This window comes from Phoca vitulina, unplaced genomic scaffold (genome assembly GCF_004348235.1).
Source record: "Phoca vitulina isolate PV1807 unplaced genomic scaffold, GSC_HSeal_1.0 scaffold7, whole genome shotgun sequence".
Taxonomy (NCBI): domain Eukaryota; kingdom Metazoa; phylum Chordata; class Mammalia; order Carnivora; family Phocidae; genus Phoca; species Phoca vitulina.
The window spans coordinates 43874755-43902572 of NW_022589710.1; the positions used below are offsets into that span (position 1 = coordinate 43874755).

General features: G+C 49.0%; 2 protein-coding genes across 4 annotated transcripts in view; both read left to right on the top strand.

Annotated features, from left to right (window-relative positions):
* The window catches only part of PSEN1 (presenilin 1), a 74966-nt gene extending 65199 nt beyond the window's left edge, over positions 1-9767 (top strand). For 2 of the 3 annotated variants that reach the window (XM_032405508.1, XM_032405510.1), the window contains 2 exons: positions 3189-3307; positions 5181-9766. In XM_032405508.1, coding sequence (XP_032261399.1) covers positions 3189-3307; positions 5181-5336 — 275 coding nt within the window. In that variant the 3' untranslated portion in view covers positions 5337-9766. Of the gene's footprint in view, positions 1-3188; positions 3308-5180 lie in introns of all 3 variants that reach the window. The other variant, XM_032405511.1, reaches the window with a different exon arrangement.
* A 12440-nt stretch (positions 9768-22207) lies between these two features.
* The window catches only part of PAPLN (papilin, proteoglycan like sulfated glycoprotein), a 33117-nt gene continuing 27506 nt past the window's right edge, over positions 22208-27818 (top strand). The window contains exons 1-3 of the mRNA XM_032405512.1: positions 22208-22248; positions 24930-24989; positions 27145-27260. Of these exons, the coding sequence (XP_032261403.1) occupies positions 24936-24989; positions 27145-27260 (170 nt within the window). The 5' untranslated portion in view covers positions 22208-22248; positions 24930-24935. The remainder of the gene's footprint in view (positions 22249-24929; positions 24990-27144; positions 27261-27818) is intronic.

The following is a 27818-nucleotide window of genomic DNA, read 5'->3' on the forward strand; positions in this document are numbered from 1 at the left end:
GTTGACACTGTCATTCATAGCCTCAGATTTCGTGGGTCATATGTTTATCTTTTCCATTAAGGAAGACTTCGCTCTGGCTCCCACAACTCAAGAAGAACACTGGTTTCTCAGTAATATCTTACTAACCAGCACTCTGCTTCTTTCTCACCCACATGTGGAACAGACCATACCTCTCAGGGCCCTCTACCTCTATCTCCTGGAAGTGGTTCTCTAACCCAGACAACAAAACTTTAAGACCAGACTGGCTCAAACTTCAGCTGGGAACAGTTACTTAACAGAAAGGTGAAAGCCAGTTGTAAAGCTTTATGGATTAGTAATGGCACCCAAAGTTAAAACATATCTTTTGAATCCATTGTTTAGCCTTTACTTAATTATATATTGTTTTGAAAAGAATTTGAAGGGAAAAAATGTTTGATAACAGAAAACGTAGGGCCTTTGCATTTGTTCCAAGTTTTAGGATCAGCTTGTCATTGTCTGCAAGCTGATGTAAATGTAAAGAACTTTGAATATCCAAAACAATTTTGAAAGAGAAGAAAAAATTGGTGGATTTACACTCTCTGACATCAAAACTTACTCTGAAGGCATTGTAATCAATCCAGGCACAAGGACAGGCATATAAATCAGTGGAACAGAATTGCGAATCTAGAAGTAAACCCTTACGTTTATGGTCAGTAATTTTTACAAAGGTGCTAAAATAATTCAACAGGAATGGTGCTGGGACAATTAGATATCCACATGCAAAAGAATGAATGGAAACCCCTGCTTCACCCTGTCCATCCGTCATGCACACAATCAAAAATGAACTCAAAATGGATCATAAACTGAAATGTGTTTGTAAAACTAAAACTTCTAGAAGAAAACAGAAGAAAAACTTTATGACCTTGGGTTGGGCAGAGTTCTTCAATACAACACTGATACATAGAAGAAAAAATTGATAGACTGGACTTCGCCAAAATTAAAAACGTTTGCACTTCAAAAGATACCATTAAGAGAAGAGATATTTGTACACCCAATTTCATAGCATTATCCACAGTGGCCATGAGGTGGAAGCAACCCAAGCATCCATTGATGGATGAGTGTGTAAATAAAATGTGTATACATACAATGGAATTTTGTTAGGCTTAAAAAGGGAGGAAATTCTTTTTTTATTTTTGGTTAAGATTTTTTGTTGAGAGAGAGAGCACAAGTGGGGGAGTGGCAGGCAGAGGAGGGAGAAGCAGACTCCCCGCTGAGCAGGGAGCCCACTGTGGGGCTCGATCCCAGGACCCCGATGATCATGACCTGAGCCAAAGGCAGACGCTCACCTGACTGAGCCACCCAGGCACCCCAAGGAAGGAAATTCTAACAGATGCTGTAACATGGATGAACTTGAGGACGTTATGCTAAGTGAAATAAGCCAGTCACAAAAACAAATACTGTGTGATTCCACTTATATGAGGTACTTAGAGTAGTCAAACTCAGAAACAGAAAACAGAATGATGGTTGCCAGAGGCTGGAGGGAGAGAAGGAGCAGTTTGTGTTTAATGGCTACAGAGCTTCAGTTTTGCAAGATGTAAAGAATTCTGTGAATGGAGGATGAGGATGGTAGCACAATAGTGTCAGTTTACTTAATGCCATCGAATTGTGTATTTTACCACAATTAAAAATTTTTTAGAAAAGATACTATTAAGGAAGAGAAGACACAGACTAAGAAAATATTTACAAATCATATTTCAAATCCTGTTGAAGAACTTGTGTTGAGGATATGTAAAGAATGCTCAGGAGCGCCTGGGTGGCTCAGTCGGTTAAGCATCTGCCTTTGACTCAGGTCATGACCCCAGGGTCCTGGGATCGAGCCCCGTATTGGGCTCCCTGCTCAGTGGGGAGTCTGCTTCTCCTCTTCCTCTCCTGCACCTCCACCCCCACTCACGCTCACTCGTTTGCTCTCTCACTCACTCTCAAATAAATAAATAAATAAAATCTTTAAAAAAATAATGCTCACAACTCAATAATAGAAGATAACTTACATATGCCCAGTACTGAACAGAGGGCCCCAGTCCAACCTCAACAGGGGCCACCTGATGAGGACTTTGACCAAATTTCTGCAATAACCATTTCTGGTTCACATTTAAATAAAATTTTTTAAAAAGTTAACTCCAATAAAAAATAGGGAAATGCTTTGGCTAAACATTTCACCAAAGGAGAAATATAAGAGCTAATAAGCACATGAAAAGTTGCTCAACATCATTAATCAGAATGGCTATAATCAAACAGACTAGCAGTATCAAGTGTTGGTGAAGGATGTGAAGGAACCAGAATGCTCCTATGTTGCTGGTGGCCATGTAGAGTGGTAGAGCCAGTATGGAAAACAATTTGGCAGTTTCTTACAAAACTAAAGATAAACTTACCATATAACCTAGCAATTCCATTTGTAGGAATGTACCCACTGGAAATGAAAACTGTGTCCACACAGAGATGTGTACCCTTGGTCACAGCATAATGTTCATAGCACCATTATTCATAATAGCCCCAAACTGAAAACAAGCCAAATGTCCATCAACTGGTAAAATATATCTATACAATGGAAAACTATTCATCAGTAAAAAGAAACCATACAGACACACGTAATATCATGGATAAACCTCAAAAATACATTATGTGAAAGAAGTGAGTCACAAAGACTACATACTGTTATGAGTCCATTTCTTTGAAATGTCTAGAAGAGTCATATAGAGAGAAAACAGATCAGTGGTTGCAAAAGGCCTGGGGTGGTGGAAATGTGGTGGATTGTGGTGATGGTTGGACAACTCTATAAATTTTTTACAATAATTGAACTGTACATTTACAGTGGGTATATTTTATGAAGTAAATTCTACCTATCATAGGGGTTCTTGTGAGGATTTATGAGAGCAAGTGCCACGTGTAAAGAAGGCATTCAGTAAGGACAGTTATTGTTCTTTTTATATATAACAACAGCATCTACTGTTAAAGACCCCGGAGTTAGCTACATAAAATCCGAAATTCATATTGGAGAGAACCAAAAAAGAAAACCTAGCTAAAGCCGAATTTTATGTATCATTTACTGTTTTCTCATTCAGTACAGGATGGAATGTGGCAGTGGCTTTTTTTTTCTTTTCTTTTTTTTGCGGCAGTTACATTTTTGAGTTGATCTCAAAGAGTGACAAACTTCATAATTTTTCTTTTTTTAGGAGGAGTAAAACTTGGATTAGGAGATTTCATTTTCTACAGTGTTCTGGTTGGTAAAGCTTCTGCAACAGCCAGTGGAGACTGGAACACAACCATAGCCTGTTTTGTAGCCATATTAATTGTAAGTATACACTAATAAAAACATGTCCCAGCTCCTCATCTCAAAACTCTGATTATGTCGTCCCTTTAAGGTGGTCCATTTTTTTTTTTTTTAAAGATTTTATTTATTTATTTGAGAGAGCGAGAATGAGAGAGAGAGAGAGCATATGAGAGGGAGGAGGGTAAGAGGGAGAAGCAGACTCCCTGCTGAGCAGGAAGCCCGATGCGGGACTCGATCCTGGGACTCCAGGATCATGACCTGAGCCGAAGGCAGTCGCTTAACCAACTGAGCCACCCAGGCGCCCTAAGGTGGTCCATTTTAACCCCAGCTGGGCTGAGTGTGCCAGTCACCTGGAGAGCTTTAAAAAAAAAATTGAAACTTACCTGAATAGGTTGCCACCTGGCCACCAATTAAAATCACCTGGGAGCTTTTAGAACTCTGCATCCCTGCCCTGAGTTTGTTTTTTGTTTTGTTTTGTTTTTTTAAGTTTTATTTAAGTAATCTCTACACCCAATGTGGGGTTTGAACTCAGAACCCTTAGATCAAGAGTTGCATGCTCCTCCGACTGAGCCAGCCAGGGGCCCCTGCCCTGAGATATTTAAAGTTTTAATTGTGTGTGGGGTTTTTTTGTTTGTTTTTTTAAGAAGTTCCCTGGAAAGTTCTGATAGGCACCTCTGATTAGGAACCGCTGTTCAAGCCTGGCAGCGTAGATATGTAGGAAGTTAGCTGTGTTAGATCAGTCTTAAAGGGGTACTTGGATCCTTACTTATAGTCCCTGAGTCTGGTAGTGATTTTGCCTTTAATGCCACGACCTGCAGCAGATGGTGCTCCTCGGGCAGCAAGTATGAGGCAAGAAAAGCTAACACAATGCATGATGCCATATAGATCTTGCTTTTAGTGTCACAACATGAACCTTGAAGCTTTCAAAACTATAAGTAAGTCATAAGATCTATCTTATTGGTATTTTTGCTAAAGATGCTATGTCTTTGGTATATGTGAGTGAAGTTAGATTAGAGCTTCTTATGCATTTATTTTATGATGACATCTGTGGTTTGTCATGATAATAAAACCAGTTAAAATTTTTATGTGTTTCATTTTTCTTTTGAGGTTAGTTTTCTGGATGTGTGGTATCTTTTAAGAAGAAAATTACTTATTCTGGATAAAGCTGAAATGCTCAGTTTTCAGACCTTGTCTCAATAGCTAGGGTAAAAAAATGGACAATATTATATGACTGCTCTGTGTTTACAGGTATTCTTCCACTTTCTGAAAGTTCACTTAGCTATTTTTGCTAACCAAAAGAAATACAAGGAGGATTTTTGCTTTTACAAAAAAAACATTCCCATACTAATGGTCTTTCATGAGTGAAGTGGCATAATTCGAACTCTGAGAAAATGGCGATACGCTTCACTTCATGCCATTTTGGCTTACAAAAGGCTTCATAGGAATGCTCTACTTTCAGATAGTGAGAGAAACCTATGTATGCATCATAAACTTTTACTGGTTTATTCTGTGAGCACCTCTTTGCCCCCATACAACACAGAGGATGCTTTTCACCTCTGGGATTTTAGCCAGCCAAACTAAACTCACAGTAGCCGACTCAATATTTTAGATAGAAATGTCAGTTATTTAAAATAGTTTTACTTATTTTTGGGTTCTATTTCTTACCTAGAATTAGGAGGTGAAGTATCAACTGTGTGCATTATGAACTCTATGCTGCAAAGGAAAATAAATGTTTCCAAATTTAATTTTAAAAAGTGTCCTAAAATTTAACCTCAAAGGATAGTATTCAATTCAGTGAACTAAGTTAAGACCAGGACTTGTGATGGGGTTGTTTTTACATGAAATACTTCCATACTTTTGTCTGAGTTGGTGTCTTTTCCCCTCCTCTCCACAGGGTTTGTGCCTTACATTGTTACTCCTCGCCATTTTCAAGAAAGCATTGCCAGCTCTTCCGATCTCTATCACTTTTGGGCTGGTTTTCTACTTTGCCACAGATTATCTTGTACAGCCCTTTATGGACCAGTTAGCATTCCATCAATTTTATATTTAGCATATTTGCAATTAGAATCCCATGGATTTTTCTCCTTTGACTATAATGAAATCTGGGGAGGACAAAGTTGATTTTCCTGTGTCCACATCTAACAAAGGCAAGATTCCCAGCTGGACTTTTTGCAGCTTCCTTCCAAGTCTTCCTGACCACCTGTACCATTGGGCGCTGGAAGGAGGTATCTACAGAAAATGATTTGGACATACGTCATTGTGATGGACTGAGTCCCTCGGTGCAAAAACTACCAGATTTGAGGGACAAGGCTGAGGAGAAGGGACGGACCACGAAGTTGCTGTGCTCCCACCAGCAGCGTAACCCTTGGTCACAGGTGGATTTTACCAACACTGCAGACTCTCAGGACTACCATTACCAAGAAATTAAATGGCGTGGTTTAAACCAAACAGGACTCTTCATCTTAAACTACACGTTGAAGATCAACCTAATAAACCTGTCTTGAATTCTGAACCTTTTCAGAGGTACTGTAAGGAGAGCGGGCCCCAGCAGCAAGATGAAAAGGTTTTTGAAAAGGGGCTCCAGCTTCCACTTTCAGACCTTTTTGCTGCAACTTTCACTTTCAGACCTTTTTGCTGCAGACTTACCATTTTTAGATAAGACTTTTTTTTTTCACCTTGAGTCAAGTCAGGTGTATAGGTTGATTTTTGAAAAGTCTCGTTTTCAAGCACTGAAACTCAGTACCATCAACGGTTGCCATTTCTTCCCATGGCCAGTCTGAACTGATTTGAGGTTGCTTTATCCTAAAAGTCTTAACCTCAGGTTCCAAATTCAGTAATTTCTGGAAAGAATGGAACTGTATCCAAATGGTTTCCTATCAGCCTTAGGTGCATTCTGGATTTTCCACCAAATTCTTTATTTTTAGACATACTTGTAGGTTCACGTGCCCCTGGATGCTTCCATTCTTCCCGTCTCTCCCTGACTCCCCCGTAAGCATTCTCTTATACAGCAAATGAGACAGCTCTGTTGTGGTAACAGATGATCCAGTTACTCTAGAATTTTACTCTTTGTGTGGTGCAAAGAATGTGTTATGAATCAGTGCTGTCAGCCTCGCTGTCATAATTTCTTCAGTAGCAAATACAATGTGTGCCCTAAGACAGTGGAATTAAAGAAGAGTAAAATGGCTGGTGAAGCACTTTCTGTCCTGGTTTTTCTTTTTTCTTTTTTTTTTTTACTACAATCCATTGTCTCTGACTGTGGGTCGGAATTTGAATCAACAGCCAAAAGCTGGTAGTTTATAAAGTCAGTTGTATCAGTACAAAGTAAGAGTTTGGAGAAAGCTATGATTTTACTCCGTGAGCCGTGCATGGGAGGACCTAGGGTCAGGAGGAGAACCAGCTGCCAAGAAGAGAAAGAAGGGGCCTCTAATAGCCAATGGGACAAAATGAGCTAACATGCCATGGGCAGATGTTAAGGAGGAGAACCAAGTTATTCCTCAAGAACTTCGAAGTGGGTGTTTTGTGCTTTCCCTTCTGCCTTACCTTTCATTTCAGTGTACCTTTGAACTGGGCTGTTGGGCTGAGGCCCAGGGCAGCTCAGCTGGGGACATGAACAGAGCCATCAGCCTGTGGGCACATGACTCCTCTAAGCAAAGCTTTGCTGGGCACAACCCTTCTTTTACCACTGACTGCCCTTAGCCATGGTGATCAGACTGCAAGCATTTGTGAGAAACTTAGTCTCTCCTTGTGGCTGAACAGAAAGGCCAGCTTTTCTTCTTGTGCCTGCTTTCTCTCTAGCCTATCATGTGATCTGGTTTGTGGTTCTCCTTGGAGTTTAGAATATCTGTTTTCTGTCACAGAATATTATAAACTAACTTTAGCAGTAGTGTGCTGGTCATAACCGGAGTGTAAGTAAAAACTGGCTCTCAGAAGGTGGTTGAGAACTGCAGGAAAAACAAAAAACAAGTACTCTGCACAGGAAGAGTGGGGCTTAAAGTAGTAGATTCGCTCATCTCTATCTTTGTGTAGCCCCTTCTTTCCAAGATTCTCTCTTTTTCCTTAGATATGTAGCAATGTGGGTATTATCTTCTAGAAAGACACATGAATCAACCACTACAGCAAAGCCACCTGAACGTGTTTGCAACTTGAGGCAGGCCTGAGGGAGCCCTGATCTAGAGTAGTTTATTTGTGCAAAGGTCCCAGAAGTACCGTATCTTTTGTGAAAGGTTCATCCCAGAAGAGGGTATGTGGTGTGAGTGTGACCAAGACCATCCTTTGTATCACTGTCCTGTGTAGAAAGATTGCAATAAAACTCACTTTCTACAAGACGGAACCACATCCCAGCATGGAGAGAACTCTTCTTTCCTGAGACCCCCAATTTCAGGTGCAGAACTTTTTGCCTCGGAACTTTCTTCTTAGGGTCAATTCAGTTGTTTCTGAAATATCAAAATGCTAGTCTTCCACCATAAAAATAGATTGTCACAGGGAACACAGTACCAAGTCCGCTGCAGACGTGCCCTCACCCAGGGTAGGGGTGGCTGCAGGGCCACTGAAGAGGAGGAAGAAGAGTGGCCACTGATGTCTGGGCCTGACTGGCTCACAGAATACAGAGTGTTTAAATACGGAAGGTTGCTACAAACTAGCCTGTGGGCATACCGACCATATTTGGAAGATCTGTGGGCCTTTTTTTCAAAGAGGAAGAGCTTGCTTTTCCTGTTTTTGATTCTCACTAGGTTGGCGTGTGGTCCAGGGATCACAGCTTTCACTGTAAATGATTAAATTTCTTGATGAGAACAAAGCTTTCTAAGCAACTTGGAAGAAAACCGTAAGTGAATGATTTATTGACTTCACTGCAGAAGCAACAGCTAGAGAGGTAGTCTTCCCTCACTTTTAAACTCCTGGATCCCCAGTTTTTAAAGTCCCTTGATTTTAAAAACTCTCCTTCCATGACCGATGTCTATGCAGTAAGCTTAGTGCTTGTCTTTACTTGGCCTCAAAATTTATATAGTAGTCTTGGTCATAATTTGTAGAATGTGAGACAAAAGTTAAGCTCCCACATAAGATCTTCCACGGGCAGCGTCTCAAGCAAGTCTCTGGTCCTGACCCCCAGGGCCTGGCCTTGCATATTCACCCATTCACGATCTAGCCCAGAAACCACTATGAAGAGATTTATTCAGTGTCTTCCATGTTCCTGGCATGGTGCTGGAGTCTAAAGATGTGAAGATGAATAAGACATATCCTCAGAATGCAGCTATAGTTTCCTGTTTGCTGATAGATGCCGTCTTTAACTTCTTTAAAATATCAGGTACTTGTCAGTAATCCCTTTTCATGGTTACCCTTTGATGTTATAAAGGTGACTTGATTCTCCCAGGAACTACTCCTTTCAGTAAAGTACTCCTTTTTCTCTACTTGCTTTTGGATGGTCTATAACAGTCTGACCTGCCGTTCTAGAACCTCACCTCTGGGGGAACCACAAAGGTGACTCGGGGCGGGGGTGGGGGGGGGACTTGAAAACTGGACATTTGGTCTTGCCCTGGGATGAAAGGATATCATCATCATGAGTTTGAGCCCTGAAGTGATCCTTGTGATCTTCTTGCTTCTCTTTAAAATCCCCCAAGCACAGATTAAAAACAGTGGTTTCAGCTCTTCACGGCCCTCGGTGAAGTTGCTGAGCAGAGTGTTCCTAACCACGCTGTCATCACGCTCACCTCCTGAATCATCTGGATGCCATCCTCTGAACAGTCCTCTGTGATAGGAAAAACCTCAGATGCACGTATTAAAAACCAGCTAAGTGCTGAAATGAACCCTTTTCTTGGACTTTTCTGGGGCCTTGGTCAGCTGCCACATTGCCCTGAGGAAGTAGCGGAGTCCACCCTGGGCCCTGGAGCTGGTGTTGGCACTTCAGCCCGGGTGCGGAGCAGGAAGGATTTCCCCGGAAGCAATTTTCCTTTGTAAAAGGGCAGCTTCAAAATCAACTGTAGAAAGTAGCGAGTGCAGGATTGTTTAGGGTGGGATGGGGAGGTGTTGGCTGCAGGTTTCAGCAGGATCATTTACATGCTTGGCATCTGGCTTTTGCTTCTACAGACACTGCTTTGTACATGATTCAGACAGACTGTGACTACATCTTTTTTAAATACCTTTTGAATTCTTGGTAAGATATAATTTTGATAGATGATTGCAGATTTTCCTGTACTTGTCAAATTAATAAAGACTGCATGAATCCAGCTGTGCTAATTTTCTTACATGGAAGTATTATAATGTGTAACTTTGAGAACTGTTGAACCTTTAGCAGAAAACAGTTAAATACAAACGCATTGTGTCTGTTACTCATAGTGGGAGTGGTATGGATCAGAGCAAAACATGGATCATGTTTTGAAAGTCTCAAAACAACTATTCTTAATACTTATTTTCTGAAAATATTTTTTTCTAAAAAAATCAGTTGATATAAAAGCTGTCAAAAAAAGAACTTATGGAACGTGTATGTTGTAGTACAATGCAGATATTTTATGTGCTGGAGGATTATCTTTTCAAAATTATGGGGGCAGCTGACTGGCTCAGTTGGTAGAGCATGCGACTCTGGATCTCAGGGCTGTGAGTTCAAGCTCCAGGTTGGGTGTGGAGCCTACTTAAAAAAAAAAAGCAAAACCAAAAAAAATTATGTAGGTCACATCAATGGAAAAAAGCAACATTACTTGTATTGATAGTCCTGTCAGTTTCCTAAAACTCGGCAAAACCTTTTGTTTCTAACAGTGAATAGCATATAAAATGTTGGGAATTACTGATCAGAAATAAGATGGTGAAAAAAAAAATAAGATGGTGGGCGGGCACCTAGGTGGCTCAGTCAGTTAAGCGTCTGCCTTTGGCTCAGGTCATGGTCTTAGGGTCTTGGGATCCAGCCCCGTGTTGGGCTCTCTGCTCAGTGGGGAGTCTGCTTCTCCCTCTCCCTCTGCCCCTCCTCCCCCTGATCGTGCTTTCTCTCTCTCAAATAAATAAAATCCTTTTTTTTTTTTTGCTCCCTGCTGAGCAAGGAGCCTGATGCTGTACTTGATCCCAGGACCCCGGGATCATGACCTGAGCTGAAGGCAGACACTTAACCGACTGAGCCACCCTGGTGCCCCAAATAAAATCTTAAAAAAAAAAAAAAGATCGTACAGGAAAACCAAAGTTGGCTATTGTCTTCAGAAAGAACATAGAAGAGATGGATACATTCCTGGCTACATTGGCTAAGAGCATCAATCTGCAGGGAAGGTGTTCATTCCCTCCTTTGGGAATCACAGACATCATTTGCTTTTATGAATCTTGGAGGCCATGTCACTAGAGTCCGCCACAGAAATACCATGATTTGTTCTCATCAGCTGGGAGAGGTTTCTGATTTTTAGGGTTCTTAAAGAGAATGAAGAATGTCCTCAAGCAGGGTTGAGAAGCAACAATAATGAGGTTGGATTTCCTAGCATCACTAGGTGAGTACCACAGTCTTCTGTAGCCCAGCCATTTTCTCTGGAGACTCTTCTGTGTGCTCTGTATGTGTGTGGTGGAGGGAGTCCTTGCCCACCAATAGCTTAGGATCTGGTTAAAAGTGAGAGGACAGCATACGTGAGTAACAAGTACAGTGTTGACTCATTACATCATTTGAATGGGAGTGCAAAGCAACAGAGAGATCCACAAAAGACAGGGTTTAAGATCAGAATGTTTTCCAGAAACAAAGTTGGAACCAAGTTTGAAAAACAGGGAAGATTCTGAATTGGCATTAAGATGAAGGACATTCACCAAAAAAATCAGGAAGGAAGAAGTATGTGAGAGACACCCAAGGATAATTGGTTTTTTAATTAAAGTGATGATTTATCCAGAGGAAAACCCAATCAGCTAACTAAATCTGTTTCCATATTTACTGAGAATATACCTTCTTCATTAGATGACTTGTAGAAACTATGGAGAATGTAACCTGGCCTACCACAGGGGCCTTTCAGCACAGGGACCTCTTAATCTTGACCAAGATTGATTCTCTTACAGGGGCTGGTCCTTCTGGGCCTCATATGCCACACCCTCTAAAGGGGAGAAATGGAAAAGCCTCAAACCAAGTTTGTTGGAGTCTTAATTCCTTTTTTTTTTTTTAAGATTTTATTTTTAAGTAATCTCTACACCCAACATGGGGTTCAAACTCACAACTCTGAGATCAAGAGTCACATGCTCCACCAACTGAGCCAGCCAGGTGCCCCAGTGGAGTCTTGACTCTTAGGACAAGGGGTGACATACTCTTGCTGCTACTGTTTGTCCTTTTTCCCCCCTAAAATTGTTTTAATTATGTAGTAACCCCAGGTCAATTCCTCATGGGAAAGAGGAAAGGATTTTGTTAACCCCTCTACCCATAGCATATCTTCAGGTGGACTGCAGGTAAGATTCTGATTGTGATTAGTTTTCTTGGGTAGCAGACCTAGTCAAGTGCACTAAACTCAGCGATACCAGGGCTCCTGGGTGGCTCAGTCGGTTGAGGGTCTGCCTTTGGCTCAGGTCATGATCCCAGAGTTCTGGGATCGAGCTCCGCATAGGGCTCCCTGCTTGGCAGGGAATTTGTTTCTCCCTCTCCCTCTCCCGGCCATTCCCCCTGCTTGTGCGCTCGTGCTCTCTCTCTCTCTCTCTCCCTGTCAAGTAAATAAAATCTTAAAAAAAACGAAAACAAAAACTCAGTGATATGTACAAGGAAGATCTGAAAGTAGAAAAAACTGGGAGCTTGATCACTATATTTACACTACGTTTAAATACCTGGATTTAAGCGAGTTCTTTAAGGGCTGGCACATCCCCTCTGGATAGGGCTATCACAGGGATGGATACAGAGTAGTCTCTCAAATACCGAGAGAGACTGAGGAGAGATTTCAGGGACTTTATCCTGCATCTAGATTTTCGAAGATTTTGTCCACCAAGTATTGTAACTCATCAGGCAGTAATTTTTCTCTTTACTAATCGGATTTGCCTACATATGCCATAAAATAGCGTAAGGCTTGTTTAGTGAGGTGACTGGGTTTTACTTGCATGACGGGAAGGATGCGAATGTATGATTTCTTAAGATTTTCTCAAACGCTGAACACGACCTCTCTGCCATCCTTCTGACGGGGTGGGTTTCCCACGCTTCCCCCGCCCCTTTCCCTCCTAGTTCAGGGGTCTTCTCTGGAATAACCCAGCCAGAAGGTCATCAGTTAAGAAACATCGTCAGGCTTGAGGGCCGTAAAGTGCCCATGGAAGGGGACGGGCTCTTCTATTCCGGCTGACCTCTGCCTTCACTCGGTCTCTCTCCTGGGGGCGCTCTCCCGGGCCGGGCTGGGAGGGGAGGGCCAGACTTCGTATGTTCTTACTATGGCTCCCCTGGCCATTCAGAAGGGAATCCCATGAGTGTTTGCTAAGGGAACCCCACAGTGCAGCCAGCCTGCCTCGGGGTGAATGTGCTATTGACGGCATAGCCCCTTTGACTCTGGTGATGTAGGATCGTCTAAGTCAGGGCGCCCCCTATGTGTCAGGCGGGCCCGCCCTGGGGAGACAAAGGGACCTGGGTTTTCTTCCCTGCCCCTGTCCGCAGGTAGCGGGTCATCTGAGGGACTCCTTGCAGCCGGCAAGGACCAGATTTCCCCCTTTCCCTCTTGTGCTGTAGATAACTTGGTGAGGTAAGTCACAGACTTGTTACAAGTGATTATGCAACTTTGGTCGTTAAAGATGGGTGACTCACCAAGGCACTCCAAGCCTATGATAATTGTGGCATGAATTGATTTTCGTTTTTAAGTCAAATGCACTGGTCAACATTTTTGTGAGGGGAGGCAGGTGATCTGACCCCGAGAGGCCCGTCCCAGTTGGAGGTCCCGGGTGAGCAGGCGGGCGCTGCCGGGGCATCCGGGCTCCCTGGCCCCGGGGAAGGCCCTCCATCTCGTCTCCCCGGGCAGCGCTCCAGCCTCCTGGCGGGCGAGGACGAGGAGGAGGGCGAGGCCTGGCCGCCCCTGCACAGGGCCCCTGTCCCGCCCCGGACGCCGGAGACGAGTCCGACCCCGTTCCCCATTCCCCATTCCCCAGCCCCCCCCAACCCCCGCACCCGGCCCAGCCAGCCCAGCTGTTTCCGCAGCCGCGCCCGGACTCGCCCCCCGCCGCCCCGGGTTCCGTCTCCGGCTGTGGGGGCCCGGGGCTTCCTTCCACGCCCCTGGGGTCGGACGCTCCTGCGCCTCCCGCAGCCCCGTGGGCCCCGAAGAGGTCTTGTTCACCCCGACGCCTCTGAGCAGGGTGAGGGGGGCCAGTGCGGGCAAGTGCCCGCAGACCGTGGGGGCGTGCCTCCCAGCTGGCCCCCAGGCCCCCCACACCCTCTAGTGGTGTGGGGACCAGCTGGCTGAGCGGTGGGGGGAGCTGGGTGCATGCGATCACCGCCCCATCCTAGGCCTCCTGGGAGTGAGTTGCTCAACAAGTGTTTGGTGAATAAATGATGTAATGGGTGGATTAGGGGTCCACAGGAGGGGATTTCCACGCAGGATGACATAAACAGGCCGTGTGGGGGGAACATGTTTTAAGTAAGAGCAAACATTAACCAATTTTGCCTTTGTTTACAAGGCTGTGCTGGGGATGACCTCTTGGCTTTATCTGCTTAAGAGACCCCCTATTTATAAATAGCTGGTCAGATTGAATCCAAACAGGATTCCTCCCCCAGGGCACGCTTGTGACATTGAGAAATATATGGGTTTGTCCAGAGTCAGTGTCACCACGTTGAATGCGGAAGGAATAAAGGATAGCACGGTTCTTTTTTTTTTAAAGATTTTATTTATTTGAGAGAGAGAATGAGATAGAGCATGAGAGGGGGGAGGGTCAGAGGGAGTAGCTGATTCCCCGCTGGGCAGGGACTCTATCCAGGGACTCCAGGATCATGACCTGAGCTGAAGGCGGTCGCTTAACCAACTGAGCCACCCAGGCGCCCCAAGGATAGCATGGTCCTTAATACTTGTACTTAACCCTCATTTTTTTAAATTTAAATTCAATTAGCCAATATACAGTATATCATTAGTTTCAGATGTAGTGTTCAATGACTCATCAGTTGTGCATAACACCAATGCTCATCCCATCACCCAGTTACCCCATCCCTCCCACCTCCCCTCCAGCAACCCTCAGTTTGCTTCCCAGAGTCAAGAGTCTCTCATGGTTTGTCTCCCTCTCTGATTTCTTCCCATCAGTTTTCCCTTCCTTCCCCTGTGATCCTCTGCACTGTTTCTTATATTCCACATACAATTAACCGTCATTTAACCAAGAAAAGCCCCAGAGAAAACTACTTGCCCCATAAAACCAATTCCATTGAGCATTTACTATCAATGTGCCTCGGACACTATACTGAGCCCATCACAAGCACTGTCCCCAGGTCATCCTCATCCCACCTTTCACAGGTGAGAAAATGGAAGCTTGGAGACAATGAGTCACAGCCCCACACTCAGCCACAAGAAAGCGGGAGAGGCGCTGGGCCCAGAGCCTCCGCTTCTTACCTCCAGGATGGAGGCACCCTGCAGACCTGTTTCTGTCAAACTGGGTCACCTCTCTGGGCCTCTGTTTTCTCCTCTGTAAAATGCGGAGTCTGACCATGTTCCTCACGTTTTCTAACTAAAGCTCAATAGGGGAACATGAGACCCTGAGGAGCTAGGACCTGGCCCACAGTGACTGCCCCGGGCAGAAATGTCTGGAGTTGAAAAAAAAAGGAGAGAAAAAATTTAATTGTGGGACGCCTGAGTGGCTCAGTCGGTTAAGCAGTCTGCCTTGGCTCAGGGCATGATCCCGGGGTCCTGGGATCAAGCCCCGCTTGCTCAGCAGGGAGTCTGCTTCTCCCTCTCCTCCCTGCTTGCGCTTTCACTATCTCTGTCTTTCTCAAATAAATACATAAAATCTTTAAAAATAAAAAAAACTTTTTCTAATGTAATTGTATTTCACAGGGTACTTAGTTGTTTTATTCTGGCAAAATATAAAGGTATCATCTGAATCATTTTTAAGTGTGCAGTTCAGTGGTATTTAACACATCCATACCGTTGTGCAGCTCTCAGGACTGACCCCCTCCCCCCTCCTGCACCCCGACAACCACCATTCCATTTCCCGTCTCTATGAATTAGACTGCCCAGCTACCTCAAATCAGTGGAATCACACAATATGTGTCTTTTTGTGTCTGGCTTATTTCTCTGAGCACAATGTTCTCAAGGTTCATCCATGCTGTTGTAGGTTTGTTTTATATAAAAATAACCACAACACCATCATAAACCATTATGAAACATATTTCCCCCTAACCCCCAACATAACATACTCCCAATCTTAAAGTGGATGTTCCCCAAATCTGTGCCTTGTGTATTCCGTGTCTTTCAGTGTCCCCAAGACCACATGCCCCGCTTTGAGAAGCACAACCTTCCCCACTCTGGCCACATGTGTGGCCCCCTCACAGCTGGACTTCAGGGTCTGTGCTGAGTGGCGGCCTGTGTGTGTGTGTGTGTGTGTGTGTGTGTGTGTATGTACATGCGAGCACACCACCCCCCATCTCTCTGCTGCCCTCCTTTGTTCTCAGCCCCTGGGGCTGTTGATTCTTGGGAGTTTTCCATTTTAGCATTTTTTTTTTTTTTAATTTACACTAATCCATTGTCTTCCTTTTAAAAATGAAGAAACTGCCATGCAGGAAGGTTAACTTCCAGACGTGTCCCAGCCAGTGAGTGGAGATGCCAGACTCCAATCCAGGCCTGTGGACCGCACAGACTCACGCCTTCTCCAACCCCACCGTCTCCCATGCTCCCACATTCATGGCCCACCCGTGTTGGAATTCAGCAGGCCACCGGCTTCTGTCACCACCATTAACATTGTGTTAATGTCGTGACCCCCATTTGTAGTTATGTCGTGTTTAATTTTTACAGGTCTACAATCCCTTATTTGCAGTTATGAAATTCAGAAGACTCAGAAAACTGAAAATTTTTTCCTAAGTTTGTGAGTAAGACCTGGCCTGAACTCTCATGAAGCTATTTAGTGTCTCAATTTAGCCTGTTTAGGTGACTATTTGTATGTTTTGCTGCAGAGCTGTAAGTGTGTGTGGTTTTTTTTTTTTTTAAAGATTTTATTTATTGATCTGAGAGAGAGAATGGGAGACAGCATGAGAGGGGAAGGGTCAGAGGGAGAAGCAGACCCCCCGCTGAGCAGGGAGCCCGATGTGGGACTCGATTCCGGGACTCCAGAATCATGACCTGAGCCGAAGGCAGTTGCTTAACCAACTGAGCCACCCAGACGCCCAGTGTGTGTGGTTTTGTTGTTGCTTTTGGTTGGTTAGTTTTGATTAAAGAGGGCTTCCCAACTGTCCTGGAGGTCATATATCATATGCAGTTTCATAACTTCTAAGAGCTGAAAAATGCTCAATCCTGAAACACATTTGGCTCCAAGAGTTTCTAATAAGGAACTGGGACCTAGATATATGTAATAGGGTTTTAAAAGCTGTAAAAATAAAAAGCTCAGACCCAGTTTTATGTCTATATATCTTTAAGTGGTGTTATACTTGAAAATAAGGGTCAGGATAACAGGTCCATAAATTACTGAAGTTAGAGAAGGCCCCCAGCCACAGCCCCCACCCCCACCAAAGTTAGTAGAATTTCCCTCCTGATTTAACTTGAGTGTTGGGAAGTCCGTTTCTGAATTGAGAGGTGCTGGCCCTCTGACTTTCTGGGTAATGTTTCTAGGCCTTTGGCACAAGGCACAGAGACTTCTCAATTTCCGGGCTGAGAATTATCCAAACACAGAGGCTGAAGCAGCAGAGGAGATAAGCAGCACCCTGGGAGTGTGGTGGAGAGAGACCAAGAGGAAAGGATCCAAAAGCGTCGGCAACTGGCCCGTGGGGGTCCCAGTCCAGGGCCCCTCCCTGGCAGCCGGCAGGGACAGCAGTGAGAGGCTGAGCCAGACAGGCAGGGTCTGCAGCGAGGGCACAAGGACTCACCCTGTCTCTGCCACTATTGATCGGGGCACCGAGGCCACCACCACTCAGCCACAGGAGGTCAGGTTTACTCTCAAGGCTGGGGCACCCACCCTGAGCTCAGAGGGACCCTTTAGGCTGGTCCCACACCCCACACTGACCTTTGTGGGGGCCTGGCCCCGAACCCCTCTCCCACTAGGAAGCAGAGGGTGGGCAAGGCGGGGGGGGCTCCTCACACCTGCCCCTTCAATGTCTTCAGGAGCTCATGCAGTGAGTTTCTGCAGAGAATACTGTAGCCCGATCCCTACAGTGTGTGCACGTGTGTGTGTGTTCCTGTGTGGAAGGAAAGGGATGAGATCTCTGAGGCTGGAGCTGCTGGGTGGGAGCCAAGCAGGACAAGTTTTCTGGAAAGGCCCCTTCTTCCCTCTGTGTTGCTGCTCTCCTGACTGATCTCCTGCCCCAACTCCAGTTTCTTCACATGGTCTCCCCCTCCCTTCTGGTGCCCTGTCCCAGGATCTGGATGGAGGATGGGGCAGATAGGGTGGGTCCGTGTCAGGCCTGATGTCACTGAAGAACATCCCAGGACTTGTTCTTTCTCTCCGGATGGCCCTCATGTCTGCAGGAAGGGTCAGGGGGCCCTATTTCTGTCCCAGCTTTGAGGATAAAACTCCCCTCCAAAGGCCAGGTGGCTTATCTTATGACAGCACGTGTCAGACATACTGAGCTTTGGACTTCTCACTCTCGTGGTCTTGCTTGGTGTTTCAAGGTCCTGCCTTGGATATGGCAGCAAGAGGGGGAGGAGAACAGATTAGTGTGGGATTTGGAAGCAGAGTCAAGTTAAGGGGCAGACTAAGAAGGAGCATTTACGCTCCCCCCCACCAACCTTCCCCCAACTTTGACTCTATCAAGGGAAATGGATATATGTGTGGGAGGGTGAAGAAAAGGTAGAGAGAGAAATGGAGAAATCCTCAAATGGGAAGTGTTCTTCTTCCTTTTCGATTCCTAGTGGGCTGGGGCATAGTGGAAATATTTGCATATTCAGGTTGTAAGATTGTTTTATTCTAAATTCACACACAATGCTCCCATGCAATGCCCTCCCTACTAGAATGTGACCTCCCCAAGGGCAGGACGAGGTGCATGTTGGAGCCCATGGCTTGGGAGAGCTGACCGTGTCTCTTCCCAGCCCTGTGGTTTGTGACTTTACCTTGGTAGCTTGAAAACAGACATTGAGTATTTACACCTCGGAAATTGATAAATGCTTTTTCTCCTCCAGAGAGCTGCTTGGTAAATGTATAGCAGCACTGGACAGGTCTCTCCCCAGCTTCTGGCAGCGTAGGCCGTCAAATGTTCGAGGAATGAATAAACAACCACCAGAAAGAGAAGGAAGAAGAGAAGCAGCATTCTAAGTTCAGGTCCACAAACACCATGTGCTGGGTGCCGAAGGGAGATGGAAGACATCTGTTTTTTGGGGGTAGCCCAGCATCTGAATGGGGTTTCCATCTGGGGAACCTGCCCGTTCTTGTTTCTTAGGTCTTGGCAAACAGGGTGCAAGCATGTTCCTGTTGGGGTTGGTATCTACAAGGACCATTCAGGCGATTTTCCGGGGGTGATATGGGTCAGTGTAACCTGCACGAAAGTAGTGGGGGCAGGAACCCAGTGTCCAGTACGACGGTCCTAACCAGAACTGTCCCTGGGCCATGGTCTATGACCTTGGCAGGGACTGCAGCCCTTGTCTGTGCCCGATTCTCTAGCCTTCCTTTCAATTCCATGAGCTCTCCATGTCCTTACTCTAAGCAACGCTTCTGTTTAAGTGAACTACCTCTTTTTCTGTGCATTGCAACCAAGAACCCTGTGTGTCAGGTCCGATTAGATGTGCAAGAGATCTATTAGGGGAAATGCTGCGAAGATAAGCAGGTGGGAGCAGGAACAGGACTGGCCTTCAGAACGTGATGCAGCCCGATGTGTGGCAACTGGACGCTGTCATCAGCCATGCTTCCTGCACCGTGCTCTCTTGAGGGACATCCTCACGGCTGCCACCAACCTCTGGTACAGGGCACAGGTGGGGGGCTGGGGGGGGATGACATATCCCTGACCTTGCAAAGTCCACAGTTGAGAGGGAGAAATAGAGACAAATGTATCATTGCCGCTGTTCCAAATTGCAAACCCCGCGCTGGGGGAGCACAGAGGCAGGTGGACGGGAAGGCTTCCTGGAAGTGGCACATCCTGGGAGCCCTGAGGTTTTGCCTTCTCCCTTCTCTCTCCAGTTTTCCATCCCAACCCAGCCTGACAAAAAGATCTGGCCCCTTATTTCTAGGTGGTGTCCCCAGATCTGCAGTCTGCAGAGATGATCTGGATGTACGGAATCCAGGATACAGGCAGAGGGAACATGGGGCAGAAGGAACTCACTTTTACTGGCGCTTAGTGGGCTCTTTAGAGAAGCGCTGACTTCCCTACACCACCCTCTGTGGGAGGCTCCAGTGAGCAAGCTGAGGCTTAAGGTGACCTGACTTTCCTAAATTCACACACTACGAGAAGCAGAACAGGTTCCCAATCTAGGTGTGTCTGCCTCCGAGGGCTGTAGTCCTTCTGCCCCCCCGCCCCCAGGGGCTACTCAGCCCCCCAAGTGGAAGGGAGTGTGTCTGGTGCCGCCAGGGAGTGGTGTGGGGCCGGCGCAGAGGGAGGGGATTTACAATGAGAGGGAAGGTCTCCCACTTTTTCCTGGAATCTTCTTTCTACCTCACCATTTTTTTTTTTTTGTATGTACACTGATTGTGCACACCAGTTTTTGGCACGGAACTCACCACGGCCCTCTGGGGTAGCAGAACCTGAGGCTTGGAGAGGAGGACTACTTGTCTAAGCCAGGAACTGCTCGGGCCTTGCTGGTGGGTCCAAGGCTGCCCCTTAGCACTGTGTGTGGGCGCTGCCTCCCCACCCTCGGGGGCTTCTTTGCAGCAGGGGTGGGGAGTAAGAACTCATGGGCTGGGGTGTCTGAAAAGGGCTCATTGAGGAAAACCAGGAACAGGCCAGGAAGGGAGGTGGGGCCTCGGCTACCCAGCCCCCACCTTAGCAGAAGAAGCAGCTTCCTCCTCCTTTATGGGGGACCTTTGACCAAGGTCAGAAAATTCCTGGCTTACGGGGGCAGGGAGTGGGGCTTCTTGAATGGAAGAAACTGTTTTCCTCTTTTAGACAGGCTTTGGGTAATTCCATTCCCTTTTCTCTGCCAAGCTTTATCTTTGCCTAAGAATTCGCACCAGTCCCCAGGGGCCCCTGCTACACAGCTGCTGCTGCTTCTCTCTTCATTGATGGGTAAGAAATGGGGCAGATTTAAAATGCTTGTTTTAATAAGCATTTTATCTGAATATCAGTGACAGGTTAGAGAAATGACCTACAGGAGCTGGGAGGTCTGAACAAGGGGTGGGCTTCCCGCTGGTGACTTTCCTCTGCCCCAGTGGAGACCCGGGGAAGAAATGACCAGTGGCCAGGGTAAGCAAAGGCCTAAAGGCCTAAGAGGATGAGGGAAAGGGACCAGCCTTGTGACCTCCCCACCTCCCATGTGGCCCAGGGCCAATGCTGTTTTCCTGGAGGTAGGTGATTTTCAGGTTCAAAAAAGGGATGGCAGGCAAGAAGTGCCTTTGTTGAGAAAAAGGACAACTAGGAAAGGAAATTAAATTGATCACATTTATTGAGCCCCTACCTTGATCCTATCTAGTGCCCTGGGCACAGGTGTTGGGGAGGCAAGATTTACCCTCAGTTTACAGCTGAGTCCGGGAGATTCAGATTCCCACAGAGCGATGCACCATAAACCACCGAAGACAGGGACAGAGACTGAGGGAGCCCGGTGGGCACCGACTCTGCCTGCCATGGTGTGGGGAAGTCTTCTCGAAGAGCCGACATTTGGCCAGGGTCTTGAGGGATGAGTAGGAGTTTGCAAGGTAGAGTGGGCTTCCAGAGTGCATTCTCAGCAGTGGGAAAACTGGCTAGGAGGGTAGGAAGCAGCAGTGTATGTGTGGAGAAACTCAGCTGTGGCTGAAGTTCGGGCATATGTTGGAGATAGTGCAGGTTTGGTTCCAAACCACTGCAATAAAGTGAATATTGCAATAAAGTAAGTCAAATAAATTTTTTGGTTTCCCAGTGCATATAAAACTTATGTTTACACTATACCGCAGTCTATTAAGTGTGCGATAGCATGTCTAAAAAAAACCAAAAATTTTTTAAAGTAAACTGTACGCCCAACGTGGGGCTCAAACTCACAACCCCTGAGATCAAGAGTCCCACGCTCTAGCCACTGAGTCAGCCAAGCGCCCCTAAAAAAACAATTTTTCGAATTAAAAAATACTTTACTGCTGAAAAATGCTAACCATCATCTGAGCTTGCAAGGCATCATAACCACTGATCACCATGAAAAATTTTGAAATATTGCAAGAATTATCAATATATGACAGAGACCCGAAGTGAACAAATGCTGTTGGAAAAATGGATGCCAAGAGACTTGCTCCAGGCAGGGTTGCCACAAGCCTTCAGTTTGTAAAAGATGCAATTTATCTGCAAAGCAGAATAAAGCCAATCGCAAAAAAGCCCCCCAAATCTCAAAACAACCCCAGGAGGCCGAATAGAGTGAGGTCTCCCTGTATAGAATTCCAGGGTGTTAGAGGAGCAGAGAGCCCGACACTGAGGTGTGTTGTGAGTTAAGAGGGGCATGGAGGGGATGATACAGAGGTGAGTGACTTAGGCATAGAGGAAATGGCACGGGGTGGGGACTCGTGTCCGCCCAAGAGAGGAAACAGAGTGGAGGGCAAGCCAAGCCCTGGCACAGACCCACGGGGATGCAGCACCGGCCACTGTGGGGGCCGCTCCACTGGGACTGGGGATGGGTGTCTGCAGAGCCGGTGGGGGGAGTTGGGGCGGGGAGGCAGCCAGCCAGCGGCAGGGAAAGTCCAACCTCCGCAGGCGTTCCGCGCCGCCAGGCCAGCCTCCCATTCCCAGGGCGGGCACCGACCGAGCGGCACTGCGGGCTCTGCGCGCCCGGAGACAGGTAGGAAAGCCGAGGGACCGGGACCCGGCGGCAGCGGCGGCTCGGCCCGGGGCTGCTGCAGGAACGCGCCCCGCCCGGCCCGCGGGCACAGCCGCGTCGGAGGAAGTGGGGGATCCCCGAGGAGACCCCACCTCCGGCTCTGTCCGCCAGGTCACCGCTCCGCATCGCGCGCCCTCGCGCGGGGCTGGGAGGTCACCGGCGGGCAGGAGACGCGGGGAGCTACGGGGGCTCGTGCTGGGCAGCCTGACGCGACCCGGGGCCCCGCGCCCACGCCGCCCGCCCCTCGGACCTCGCCTTGGTGGGACGCCGTTCCCGCGCCGCCCCGGCACCGGGCTCCGCAGACCGAGCGCGCCACCCCCGCCCCGAGGTGCCGCCAGGGCCAGTGCGTGCCGGGTCGCCCCGGCGCCTCCCGTAGGAAGCGCACCTTTCCGCTTTCGGGGGCTGCACCGGGCGCGTCCCCGGGCGGGTGGAGGGGCTGGGGGCCCGTCCCCGAGCTGGGGTGCAGGCCGCGGGCGCCTCCTCGCGACCGAAGCCGGGCAGATTCCTGAGTAGGGGGCGGACGGGGAAGGGCTTCGCGCCGGCCTCGGGCGTCCGGGTGTCCGCCGGGGGCGGTGCGGGGATGGGGCGCCGGGCGCGTAGGGACCCCGAGCGCGGGTCCTGGGCCAGCCCCCGCGAGGAGGCGCAGACCTGCTCGGCCGCGGAGCACCCCCGGCCGCTGCTTCGGCCCTGATCAGGCCCCGCCGCGTTCCTCGGGGACACGACGTGAAAAGAGCGCACATTGCCGGCCGGGGGCGCAGCGGGCCGGGCCCTCGTGCAGCTGGGGGAGCCCCGCAGGGTAGTCCGGGGACCCAAGACCCAGGGCTGGCCCTGGAGTTGGACGGTGTCTTGTTTCTGTTTTTCTCCCAAGTGAATTGAAATAACCTTTCTGGCTTTCGGGACCTCGGGATTGCAGCTGGGGGTCTTGACCTAGTGCAATTGTAGCAGTGGTGGTAGAACCTAGTAGCAGTTGTAAGTACAGTCTTTTCTCCAGTCTCTCCCTGGGCTCTGCTCGCCTCCGTTCCTAAAGGCGGTCTCTTTTAGAGAAGCATCCCTTGTCGCTCATCTAGTCATTGGTTCTAAAACGCGGGCCTCCCCTCTCGCACGCTGCCCTTACAGGAGCTGCGGGCGCAGAGCAGAGGTCGGTGGGGGTGGCGGCGTGTGGGAGAGGAGGCAGCACCCCCCTCAACTCCCCCCCACCTGCTAGCCCCAGGAACCTCTGATTTGACTGTGAAAATGACTAAATGAATCACCGTTTGTGCTAAGTTAACGAAGCATGTACGTCGCTAAATGTGCCGGGTTAAATTTTGCTGAACTTGGCTTAGTATGCTGTTCTGTCCTTGCAAAATGAAGTCATTTTATACTTAAAAAATTTATAACATTGGTAGATTACAGATTTTTAAATTTAAACGTACAAGTCAGTACTTGTTTAATGTTTCCTACTGAAGGAGCATATTGCTTATGTCATTCTCCAATACAGTGACATGTACACACATGCACATATGCACATGCTGTGCACAGAACACAGCACACTGCACACACACCCTCCTTGCACACTCACGCCGCACTGCACACATACACTGTGTATACGCACATGCTACACACACCTCCTTGGACCTGTGCACACACTACACTCCTCCTGCAGAGTCATCCACAGCCTGCACACTCAGACACCACACTGCATGTACACACACACACACACACACACATACACTGGTTACAGAATCGACTTGTGGAGCTTTTCTTGTGCAGAGAAATGCTGGCTTGGGTTTAAAGTAGGATACAATTGACGTTTTTAAAGCATTTGAGTTTTAAAAGCATCTTCCGAGAGTTTCTTTAAAAAAAATATATTAACAGCGCCTGGGTGGCTCAGTCGGTTGAGTGTCTGCCTTCGGCTCAGGTCATGATCCCAGCGTCCTGGGATCGAGTCCCATATCGAGCACCCTGCTCAGCGGGGAGTCTGCTTCTCCCTCTCCCTCTCCCTCTGCCTCTGCTTGCCTCCCCCTGCTTGTGTGAGCGCGCTCTCCATCAAATAAATAAAATCTTTAAAAAAATTAAGTTTTATTTTTTTTAAAGATTTTATTTATTCATTTGACAGAGATAGATACAGCGAGAGAGGGAACACAAGCAGGGGGAGTGGGAGAGGGAGAAGCAGGCTTCCCGCGGAGCTGGGAGCCCGATGCGGGGCTCCATCCCAGGACCCTGGGATCATGACCTGAGCCGAAGGCAGACGCTTAACGTCTGAGCCACCCAGGCGCCCCCCAAAAATTAAGTTTTAAAAACAACTGGTATAATGGCTTTTAAAAAAAGACTCTTTTGCTAAATTAAAACCCGTGAGACTGATTGCTTTGATTCTGAACCTGTCCTTCAACAAGTATTTTTAATTGCCCTCTTTTTTTCCCCTTTGAAATCCTGAAAGAAGGTACTCTTGGACTTTTAGGAGCCAGTAGTAGGCGGGCCTTTTCTCCCCCACGTGAGTGCCACGGCCCACTGAGCCCCGCGGCGTTCCCGCTCGCCCCTCTGCGGCTCTGCGGCTCTGCGGTCACGGGTGGGCAACGCGGACGGAGGGACGCGCCCCCGCCTGCAGGACCGCGGACCGAGCCCGGGCCCTGTCCCGCGCGCTCCAACCCCGGCCTCTCCCGCAGGCCGAGATGCGGCTGCTCCTGTTCGTGCCCCTGCTGCTGGCCCCGGCGCCCGGGTCCTCGGTGAGTGCCGCCCTGCTCGCTGCTCGGCCCGCCCCCCCCGCACAGCGAGGCGGGGGAGAAGCCCCCGCTCCCGGCGGCGAGGGGAAGTTGGTGGGAGAAGGCGAGCCCTGGGACCACCCCCAGCTCTTTCAGAAAAAGGGGTGCAGCCTTGAAGCGGTCTGACCACGGGGCCCAGAGCTGCCCTCCCCGCTGCAGGACGCAGTGCGCAGGACTGGCAACTTCCCACCGCCGTCCTCCTTCCGAAGGTGCTGGGTGCACCCTAATGCTGGGACCCCCTCCTCCCCGGGGTGGCCTTCCAAGGTGGAAGGAAGGGGCGGGGGTGGTGCTGGCACCAGCCAAAGTGCAGGGCTAGATGGCCCATCCCATCATCTGCTGGGACCCAGTTGAGCTGCCCCTCAGCTTGACTGTGCTTAGAGGTCCCCCCCAACAGTGGGGATTTAGCTCTAGATAGAGCAGGGATGGCCAATAGAACTTTCTGAGATGATAAAACATGTTCTAAACTGTGCTGTCCAGTAAGATAGACACTTGGTTCTGTGGCCACTGAGTCCATGAAACGTGGCTATTGCCACTGAAGAATTACGTGTTTGATTTGATTTTAATTAACCTAAATAGCCACGTGTAGCTAACCGTTACCACATTATAGTGCAAATTTGGAGAGTGGACACAGGAGTCAACTGGTGATCAGAGTAGCTGTTTTGTTAACGGGGCCCAAAAGATGGGGCTCCCTGGAGAACAAACCTGGATCCTGAGGTTATACAAGAAGTCTTCTAGAAGGCAGGACCCACCTCTGCGGAGGGGAGGGTCCATAGAGGTGGGCTTTGTCCTGGATGCTGCTCCTGGCATTGACAGGATGGAGGGCACAGAAGCAGCCAGGTGCCACCCTGCCCCTGGAGAGCTCTTCACAGGGGGAGCCCCACAGCCCTGCCCACCCCTCTGTGAAGCGGGAGGTCCTTGGGGGAAGGCAAGGGAGATGCCACACTGTGGAGTGTGAGTCAGGGATGAGAGGGCTGCAGGGGCAGGCCGAGATGGACGTCAGTGGTGCTCGGTGGGCAGGCCTTCAAAGCCCCACTGACCCAGCACCAGCCACAGTCAGAGCGGCAGGTGGGCTAGAGCCCCCCTTTCTCATGTCCTCTCCATCACCTGCCAGCTTCCCAGTCACCCCTGCCACCCCGTGGTCCTTGAGGTCCCTGGCACAGGCTTTCCCTGGTGCCCGGCTGCGTGAAGGCCCCTGCTCAGGTGGAGGGGATTGTGGTGCCAGCGTCAGGACCCCAGCAGGAAACCCAGGGCCACCCCCTAACTGCTGTTCGACCATAAGCTTGACAGGCCTGAGATTCCCTTTCACTGGGGGGTTATAATCCCCACCCCCAGGTTACTGTGCAGGTGGAATGAGTCAAGGAGTACAAACGCACTGGGTCCTGAGTAACCTTTCCGGGCGCCCTCCTCCCCGCAGCACGTGAGCTCAGGGGGGGCCGTGAACGCTCCCGCGCCCACGCCACGGCTCAGCTGCCCCCTCTCGCTGGCTCTGGCTGGGGGCCGAGCCCCCCAGGGTCCCTCTGAGCGCCGACAGCGGGGAGGGAGGAATGACGTGCAGCTGCAGCCGCCCGCCGACCCCGGCCTCAGTGGCCCAACCCTCTCCCGCACCCACCCCCGCACAGGGCGGCCCCGGGAACAGCACGGCAGGAAAGAGGGCCCCAGGTTGCCTTGGAGGGTGCGGAGGGCGGCGGGAGCAGGTGCGGACGGGCCAGCGGGAGGGCGGGCTGGCCGAGCTCACGCCGGCGCCACACAGCCAGCTCGCGGTTCGGGCATCACGGAGGAACAGAACGTGCCTGTGCTGCCCGTGGCTGCAGCCAAATGTGCGTTCTTTCCTGGGAGAGGCGGTGTGGAGGGCATCCGGCTCGTAGCCCCTGCCCCCACAAGTGGGTATCTGCGTGGCGGGTGCCGGGTACAGGAGGCCAGGGCGTATTGGTGAGGCTCTCAGCTCCTCATGCTGAAAGCTGGCTGAGTCTGTTTGGGGCGCCTGGTGTTTTTGCTCTGGGAGAGAGAATCCCAGGTTCCCAAGGCGAGGGAGGGGAATGATTTTAGGAAGGGGCCCTCTGGTGAGCCCGAGGGGGCTCTGAGTGCCAACTCACACTTCTGAGCATGTCTTTTCCTCCAGGCTCCCAAGGTGAGGCGGCAGAGTGACACCTGGGGCCCCTGGGGCACCTGGAGCCCCTGCAGCCGGACCTGCGGAGTGGGCATCAGCTTCCGGGAGCGCCCCTGCTTCTCCCAGAGGTAGGGGAGGCTGGGCGGGGCCAGCTTGTTAGAGGACAGGGGGCAGGCTGGTCAGGGGGCAGCTGGTCCTGGGCCTGGCAGAACCCACCGAACCATGGGTTTGTTGTGAGAGCAGCATGGATGGAGTATCAAGTCATTTCCCACCAGTCTCTGATTCCAACAACCAGCCTTATTTCAGGAGAGCTAGAGCTGTGCCTGCTTCCCCCACCCCCGAGTCTCCAGTTCCCGATGCTGTCCGGCATGTGGCAGGTGCAGTAAATTCTTGGTGAACGAATGAACGATCTTCAATGCCTACCCTGTGCAGTTTCTCTCCCTTCGGCCTCTTTGTTAAGTATAGAGGTCTCCCACTTTAAGTGAGGTATTAAGCACCTACTGTGTGCCCTGCACTCTGATAGGTGCTAGAGAAGGGTGGGGCACAAAACAAGGGGGGTGGTGACCCTTTGCCTGTCAGTGGGTTGAACTCACTATTCTGGAGAACCTCGTGTGAGGACAAGAACCATGAGCTATTACCCCAGCCACCACATACTCCTTAAATGGCAGAATGACCTTACCAGGTGG